The sequence below is a fragment of the Melozone crissalis genome, unplaced genomic scaffold, assembly GCF_028551555.1.
Source record: "Melozone crissalis strain CALT ecotype California unplaced genomic scaffold, PUWL_Pcris_2 ptg000006l_1, whole genome shotgun sequence".
Lineage (NCBI taxonomy): Eukaryota > Metazoa > Chordata > Aves > Passeriformes > Passerellidae > Melozone > Melozone crissalis.
Window position 1 is genome coordinate 41,803,325 of NW_026535784.1, and position 9,134 is coordinate 41,812,458.

General features: G+C 33.6%; 1 protein-coding gene across 2 annotated transcripts in view; it reads left to right on the forward strand.

Moving 5' to 3' along the window:
• SEC24B (SEC24 homolog B, COPII coat complex component) overlaps positions 1–9,134 on the forward strand; it is a 45,059-nt gene extending 35,925 nt beyond the window's left edge. For both annotated transcript variants that reach the window (XM_054295603.1, XM_054295604.1), the window contains 5 exons: positions 1,577–1,714; positions 3,865–3,969; positions 5,033–5,125; positions 6,820–6,923; positions 8,096–9,134. In XM_054295603.1, the coding sequence (XP_054151578.1) occupies positions 1,577–1,714; positions 3,865–3,969; positions 5,033–5,125; positions 6,820–6,923; positions 8,096–8,210 (555 nt within the window). In that variant the 3' untranslated portion in view covers positions 8,211–9,134. The remainder of the gene's footprint in view (positions 1–1,576; positions 1,715–3,864; positions 3,970–5,032; positions 5,126–6,819; positions 6,924–8,095) is intronic.

Genomic DNA, 9,134 nt, shown 5'->3' on the forward strand with positions numbered 1-9,134 from the left:
AGTGAATTAGTGTTTGATGTTTAGTTCATTGTTCCATTTGAGGAATTCTTCAGTTCTAGGTCAAGCAATGTCTGCACTTCTCTAAAGTTATGGAAATTGGATTACCATCTCTATGCCAACTAAACTTTATTGTAGAAGATTACCATAGTAGCTTATTTTAAATTGTTAATGTCTGAACCTTTTATTAGTTTACTTGATTTTGAATTTCTTATGTTCTGTCTTATATTGCTTTACAGTTAAAATAAATAAATAGTTTACAATCAGCATTTCTCAGATTTTGGCAGCTCATTAGTGTAGACCATTAAGGTTGTTGGAAACTGCTTATTAGTACTGCTTCATTTTTATTTTATGAAGTCAGAAACAAGAATTTTCCAATACATATTTTTTGTCCTTTAAATTTCCAAGAAGAAAAATGAGTTTCCATGGAAATACAGTAAAAGTTACTATGGAAACTCAAGTGATGTTGTTGAAAGTTCACATAAAAGTAGTTACTACTTTTTTATTATTATTTTTTAATGAAATCTTTGTTTGGATTACTGAACATCATACTTAAAAAGAGACAGCTTACTGCAGGGTTTTGTTATGAATAAATCTCACTGCTTAAATTTTTTCATGTCTGACAGTTCTTGGTTCTGTTATGATGAATAAACCTTTATATAAGTCTTGTAAGAGATCTAAGCATAATAATTTATTTTCTTTGGCTTAGTGATTACTTCAGTTTCTAATATACTGATTATGATTTTTTTATACTAACATGACAAATGCAGTTAATGGTGGGAGAAAATGCAGACTATTATTGAGATCTGTGTAAAAGATAGAAATAAGAGTGGCTGGGAAAAGTTGTTTAGGTTTGGACTTTTTATTGTCTTTATTAGCAATAACAAAATATGGGATATAGAGAAACCAAAATCAAAATGCTTGTGGCAGCCAAGAAGGAGTGATGTCCTTAGCTTTGTTGTAGAAGTGAATATGAACTTTGATTATAAGAATGTTCTTCATTGAGTTAGAATATGATGTTTAATTCATTGTGTTGCTTCTCACAGCAATTGTGTACCAGTTGCTTCTAAAGGAGATCTGAAAAATTCAGTAGGAGATAGTTAAAAAATAAATTTTATCCCATGGGAGTCTAGTTTCTCCTATAAAACATGAAAGTATGTTTCCATTCCAAAACTTTTCCTTAACATTGAATTCTTACTAATATTAAGTCAGAGTCAATCTTCTGCACATATGTACCTTGCCTGAACTCTGCTTACCTTGTATCTTTCCAGTGCTAGCTTGCACTTATGAGTTTCAAAGGCCAGTGTCGCTTGTCAAGAATAAAAATGAGAAATGCTGGTCCAGTTGCATGCAAATTTTAGACAAAGTGAGGGAGAAATTTATTCTCCTTCATGAATAAGGAGGGGCTAGATTATGTTTTAAAAATCTTGCTCAAACTCTATGATTAAGATTCTACCCATAAGATACACTTCTTTACAAAAGCTCTGCCACCTTTGCTTGACACTTTGAAAAGTCTGAACTGCACTCTTACATGTGACATAAGTACAGGATTTGTTTGAGTGGTAATGTGCTGTTGCAGAAAGCCTTCAGAACAGGCACAAGTACCCGCTTGGATGATCGTGTCTATGCAATGTGCCAGATGAAGAGCCAGCCCCTTGTTCATTTGATGAAGATGATTCATCCCAACTTGTACAGAATAGACAAGTTGACTGATGAGGTAATGTATGAAGCCTGGTAATAGCATTTCCTACTTTTAATGACCCATTAAATTTGGTGCTGTGCTGCAGTAATTTTATGTTGTTATTGTAATACAAATGGAGCATTTCCCCTAAGTTATGAAAATCAAGAGAAATATTATTTTCAAATTTTGAGTTGCATGTACGGTAATGTGGTATGAGCAGAACTGTGGTTTTACTTCATCTTGTTTCAATGACCACAGTAATGCCATAATTTTTTGTCATACAAAAAAAGTAAAGATATTGTATGTATGGGAGACTGTGTTTTTTTTATTTAGAACTGTCTGAGGTAAATGGGTGTAGTAGATCTGATCTGATGGATGATTCAAGGTTTTATATACAGAAATCAGATATAGTTGCTTGCAATAACAACCTTCCAGTGGTTTTTCAGACTGAAGTGGATAAAACAGAATTTTACTTCTAGATGGTTGTGATCAGACTGAGACAGTACTTCATGTACAAAACCAGGTTTTAATATTTCCTATTCTACAGATGTAGCCTGGGAAAAGGATTTTTAATAGTAAAAGCATTTTTAGTAGTAAAAAGCAAGGTGGGGTTTTATTTAAGGACAAAATTAGTTATAATGGCAAAAATAAGGGGTTTTAAAAGTAAAATTTTATTAGTTTTAGTCCCTAGTTTTGGAAAAGTATATGTAGGAGTTTGCTTCTAAGTGATACAAGGTTATAGAGTAAACTGAATAGTTTCACTGGTATTGTATAATTCTGTTCAGCACAACCTCTGAGCTATTTGTAGTCTTAAAGTTTCTTTTAAGGTATTTCATAAACTTAAATAGGTGAGTCTAAACTCAGTGTTCTTCAGTGGAGTCGCTCTTTTTATACTCCACCCCTACCAGTCTTTGAGATGCCAACTTCAGCTGGCTTTGTGAAGTTATTTTTGTGGCACTTAAATTGTAACGCTCTGTGCTTGTGCTGTAAAGAATCTGCAGTGTCTTTAGGAGATCCACTTTAATTAGCAAAGGCTTTCAGACTGGTTATTTGGAGTACAATAATACAAAAATAGGGCTTATTTTAACTACTGAAATTAATTGGCAAACCAGATATTAAATCATAACAGAATGCGACTTTGCCATTTAGTACTGCTCCAGTTTAAAGTATTTGTGACAAAGGCTGCTCTTAAATGTTGTTTCTTTAAAAAATTTTTGTGAAATTAAAAAAAAAAAAATTAAATTTTAAAATATTTTTGAAATATTTCAGAATTCCTTTAAAATCTTTTTGCTAGTTTTCTTTGATTCTTGAGAGTATTGAGTAAAGCCTGGAACTTCCCCAGGTGGAATTCAGTAGCTTGATTTTCATAACTATGTCTAAATCCCCAAAAGCTGTTAATTTATGGCATTATGGTATGAAATTTTTTAAGTAGTGATTTTTTAAAATAATCTTATACTACTTGGGCATGTGCTTAGTCAGTAGAGTATTTTTCCCCATATCATTTTCAGAATGCTTCAGAGTTTCTTGAGATGTCTGGCCTGTTTTTGTATTGGAGGAGGAGGCAACTTTAATATGAAAATACTGGGCCAGGGGGTTGTGTACATGGGGATTTTTTATTATTGTTTTTGTTTGTTTTATTGCTGGGGCGAAAGGCAGGGTATTTTTTAATAGTTAGTTCAAACAACCAGATTCCTTAAGCAGATCAGTCATAGGGCTCTGTGGACAAACCCAAGGATCACTTCATGCAGGATCTTAAATCAGGGGACTTCCTGATAATGGAATGCAATAATATATGGAACCCTTACAGGGAGTAGAATTTGATGGTTTTCTGCTCTTGCAACATTTCTAGTGAAATTGAATGCAGTGGAAAAAACCCAGAGGTTTTTTGTAGAAAACTTAAATCACCAGTAGTAATTATTTTGAAATTCTGACATCTGTAGCATCAAAATTATTACATAAGTATCTTAAATTAACTTGCATTATTATGTTTTAGGTATTAAAGTAGCCCTTAAAATAAGTAACATTATAGAACTGTTTGATGTACATAATCATTTTAGGCTTAACGTAGTATTTTGTTATATGAGAATCTTCAGAATTTTGCTAGAGATTATCAGTGTTTTTCCTGCTTTGTTTTACCTTTAAGGGTAAAATTCTAGTGTTATTTGAGTGTTGGGTTTTTGTTGCAGAGTACAATACATGTAAATGACAGAGTTGTTCCTCAGCCACCCCTTCAGAAGTTGTCTGCAGAGAAGTTGACAAGAGAAGGAGCTTTTCTTATGGATTGTGGTTCAGTAAGTTAAAAATTTACACATTCCTTTTTTAAAAAATTTCCTAAGGAGAAAAAGAAGACCAAAAAGCAGTGCCTGTTGTGTTATTAAAACCAGTGAGCTTTCAGCAATAACAGTGTTGTGAATCAGCATTCCCGGTAACCTGACAGTAATCTCTGTTCCAGTGAAAAGCTTTCATATTTTGATCTGAGGGTATATTTATCTTTGAGGCTATAAAGGTTGATTTTTTTCATGCAATACTGGTCAAAGTATATCAAGAGTTCACACAAAGACATTTTTTATGAAATTATTGTATTTTTATTTTCCAGAATTTCTTTTAGTGGCTATTAAATTGCAAATACTAGAGGATTTAGCAAAACACCTGATGCAGGAGTGTTCTCACATATGCACAAAGAGTGGGTTTATGATTTGTGGCCTGTGTTATGTAAGAGTTGCAAGAGAGAGGGAATTGGAGACGAAACAAAATCTGTAGATACAGTTTAAGGCATTTCTAGAAATTGCACTAAAACACTCAATTGGATAAAGCATTTTGCTACCCAGTGCCAGTCTAGAAGGTTCTTTTAACCTTGAATCACTTCAGGGCTGAGTGTCAATGTAAAACCAGGTTTTGTCTCCAGACCTCTGAAATAATTACTACAATAAGCTTTGATAATTGATGCTTTGCTACAACTTGTTTAGATTGGGAAGCCAGTGTGCAGTAACCAACAGAATGGTGTGACTTCAGATAATTTGAGGGGTTTCATTTAAGGAGGTAACATGGGAAATCACTGCATTAACTGTTCCATTATAAATGTGTCCTGCAACCTCATTTCTTCAGTATTTGAATTCTACCTATACATAATTTTTTATATTTAATGCCCTTACTCTTAAGTTTTTCGAAGGTACTGATTATTTACACACTTACTTATGAATATAGACATGTAGGTATGAATTATAACTGGAACACTCAAGTGCTTAATTTGCATGGAAGTTACTATTCTGGGATTATTCCTATTGCATCACCACTTGCCTATTTCTCTAAAATGTATGCAGGGCCTTTTCTAAAACTGATTCTGACATTTTACAGATTTTTTACCTTTGGATTGGAAAAAACTGTGATAACAACTTCATAAAAGATGTCCTTGGATACCCGAATTATGCATCAGTGCCACAGAAAATGGTAGGAATTTTAATGAGCTGAGCTGTAAACTGCTTACACTTGGAATGTGCATTTAATCTATTTATTTCTGCATTTTCAGTTTTTAATTATATAACTATGAGTTAGGTTGGAGTTACTCCTAATTAGGTATCTTCCAACCTCTTATCAGCTTCATAGGAGCCAGATAGAAGTTGTCAGATGTTTTCAAGGAAAGAATGTAAACGTGTAAATTTCATCATTCATTAAATGTCAAACAGTTGCTCTGCAACATAACTGCTTTTAATATTTTAATGGAAGTACATATACATTCACAAGAATAGGAAGCAATTTCATTGGATGAATACAAAAATTACCTATTCAGATGTGTTAATAATTAAGATTAGAGTTAGTTCATTGATAACATAGTTTCCATTGACAACAAAGCCTTGTGTTCTCTGAACCTGGTTTAAGATACCAAATCTGTGGGATGACACAACAGACCTGTAAGTAATGGTAAGAGTTAAGTTTTACTCAGATTCCAAGCCTTGACTCAATGTTAAAAAGAGAAACTTTCAGCTGTTAAAACATCAGAGACTCTTGGGTGTATGTTTTGGTGGAGGGGTTTTTATGACAGGTAGTTTTTATGACTACCTGTACCTCTAGTCTAGTGTGTGAAAGAGAGTAGCAATTAGAGAAGTCTCCTCTTCAGTAAGTAGTGATTCCATAATATCAACAATTGGCAAATAAGGATGGACCCTTTCAAGACAGTCTAGGAAAGTTCAGAATGAAATGGTTATATCCAAATAGTACCAAAAAATGATAGCATAGGAACACATAGGTAGATATGTTCTGCTTACAGTTGCATAGTATCAAGAAGGAAAGTGACAAGAACAGGTGAAGAGTGGTAAGTTATAAGATTACTATAACACTGGGCTGCTTGTTCAGAGTTTTGTATTTTGCATGTATTAGCAATCTAGAACTGTCCCCTATGACTAGCTGATGGTATTAGTTAATAGAGTTTCCAGGAGGAACTTAGATAAAGGAAGGATAATTTCCTTAATGGTTATATAGCATCTGTTATAATGAAAATGAGACAAAAACTTACATAAAGTTATCTTTGCTTTTAAGTTATGCCCTCATTTTACAAAAGTAGCAGTGGAACTACTTGAACTGAAATAAATTCCTTTGTGTTATGTTAATTGTCTTTAAGTATCATATTGGGTAAAGAGGTGATACATTTAGCTCAGTGAATTCCTCAACCCTTTTAAGTCTATTTTTTCAGCTCATTCCCTAGCCAAGTAGTCCAGTAGCATCTTTCCATTGATATTTACATAAAATTCAGATTTTACTTCTTGTTCCTTCAGTGATGCAAAGTGCAACGTGTAGAAACTTGATTGGCAGAAGAAGATACAGGCAAGAAGACTGCAAAAGCAGCATTTTGAAAAGATGACTTTGCTATCTAAAATATTTTGCACTTAAAACACAGTAAACTATGTTTTTATAAGTTAAAGATGCTTAAAAGTTGAAGATGTACTCCTTCCTAGGTAGCAGTGCACCACAGATACTATGAAGTATTGTCCTTTAAGCTGAAGCAAAACAGCTGTGTATGTAAAATCAGGGTTAGGAACTTCTTAACTGAGACTGTGGCTTGAGTTATGTTACAGCTTTCAGGATCTGTTTTTTTTAATAGTTTCAGTAATAAAAGGTGATGGTTTCTTTCAATTACCTTCAACCAGACACAGCTTCCTGAGGTGGATGCACCTTCTTCAGAAAGGACACGATCTTTTATATCTTGGCTTAGAGACAGTAGACCTTTAAGTCCAGTTCTTCAAGTAATAAAGTAAGTATTTCTGTTATGCACTAAGTTGTTACTAGCAACTTGTATTTACAATTTCTAATTAAGACTGATGAAAAGTGAGTACATCTATCTTGGAAGAAACTGAATAACATCACCTTCCCAACTGATGCTGTTTATAAAACTGTCTAGTGACAAAGGTTTTCTTTGAATCTAGTGCAAATTCAGTTGCTCATAGTTTTATTGGTAGGAATTAGTTGCATATATTTATTAGGAATATACTAAACCTCAGTGGATGTCCTTATGCTCAATGGTGTTAACCAGGTTAGTTTCTAGTATAGGTTTTATAATTTCATTATATGTGTATAAAAAAAATTCAAGTAAAGTTAGTAATATGTAGATGGTTTAATAATTGTATGTATTTGTTAATGAGATCTACAGGACATCAGCTGATAGATGGGCCAAGTTCTGAAGCCTTTTCAAGCTATGACTTGCTTAAGGAGGTTTAAATTCTATGAAATGTTTATACTTGAGATTACATTTCACTTGTAGAGTACTTGTTTTACTGAGCTGGGCAGGAGATCACTTTTTAGAGAGTGTGATGACTTGCTCAGAGAAATGATACTGAAATATAGGAGTGAAGGTCTTGAGCTGTTGGCATTGTGGCTGCAATTCCTGGAGTTGCAGGAATTTCTGATAGACCATAATAAGTAGCAGAGCTTTGCTGCATGCTACACTACACCGAGACAAAGGACTGTGTCCCAGCAAATTTTTATGGGGCAATAATTTTGGATACTAGGTCTTTCACATGGTACCTTTTCTATTCTGTTGCTCAGGAAGAAAGTCTGGGTAGGGGATTGAGATTACATGTAAACAGAGATGTAGTTTTTGCATTTTTTCATTGCCACCAGCATATTTGTTAGCTTCAAAAACAAAAGAATTTTTACATTTCCTTTTTTGTGTTTCTACAAGATACTCTTAAGTGCTGTATTTCACCTGCTCTTCTACCATTTTATGTACTTAAAAAGATGCTGTTGTTTGGTATTGTATTGCAAACTTCAAGATTTCCTAGATTTTGGATTATTTGCAATTGTAATCTCTTTGGACTGAATTCCAAATGACAGTCAGCAATTTATTAGAACTTATCTCTCTGAATTTACAGTGGATTTTTTTGCTCAAAGTTTGATTTTGCTCAGTACCTTCCCTTCTTCTTTCAGAGATGAGAACCCTGCCAAAACAGATTTTTTTCAGCATTTAATTGAGGATCGGACAGAAGCAGCTTTCTCGTATTATGAATTCCTACTTAATATTCAACAGCAGATTTGTAAGTGACCAAGGAAGAGGTAGAGGAAAAAGTCTGACTTCAGACAGAAGCGTGGGCCAAGAGAACCATATGGGAAGTTACAGAAATGGATGCTTGTTCTTCACAATATACAGTGACCAGCACTGTTTTGGAAGCTCTACAGCTAAAGGAGTATACATTTCCAAAAGAATTTTGCAGATTTCCTTCAGTCTAAAATGCTACGAGTGATGAAGCTGTTTCACTAGTAAACTTTAAAATTGGTTTGTACACGTTTCCAGTTGTGCAGCGGTATGGTGCTCTGTTTATTGCAAGCTGGTGAATTTATGTAGCTATGTGGGATGATATTTCTTAACAAAATGTACAATTAGGTAAAGCCTTTTTTCTTACATTTGTTATAGTAGCCCTTCCAGATCCAAATCCTTAACAGAGATGTCAAAGGGCAGTGATGTATGTTGGTTGTTTATATGAATTTCTTTTTAAAAGGAATGGTTCATACTTGCTAAAGATTTCAGCAAATTCCCTGTGAAAGTTGTAGAGTTTCAGTAAAGTAAATCAATTGTAGAAATAAAATATATAATGTACATAGGTATTACATTTGTAAAGAAAATGTAAAAAATGTAACTAAAAAAAGACCTAGCTCATTGTGCAGAATTGTTGAGTGCTCGATGATGATGAATTGTTCTGTCCCAGGCTAGACAATGAAGTTGACTATTAAAACATGATAAAAGTATCAATGTAGAAGGAATATAGCTGCTGCTTCTGTTAATTTTAGGTGAATTTATTTATGATTGGCTTACTAATTAAAATATTTTGCTTTATCATGTGGTTTTATATTTATGCAACTATAATCATTTTCCAGCTAAACTCTTACCAAACTGAATATTGAAGAAAACATGTTTACCACCTTACTTCACAGACCTATGGAAGGGAGGAGAAAACACCACATAACCTGA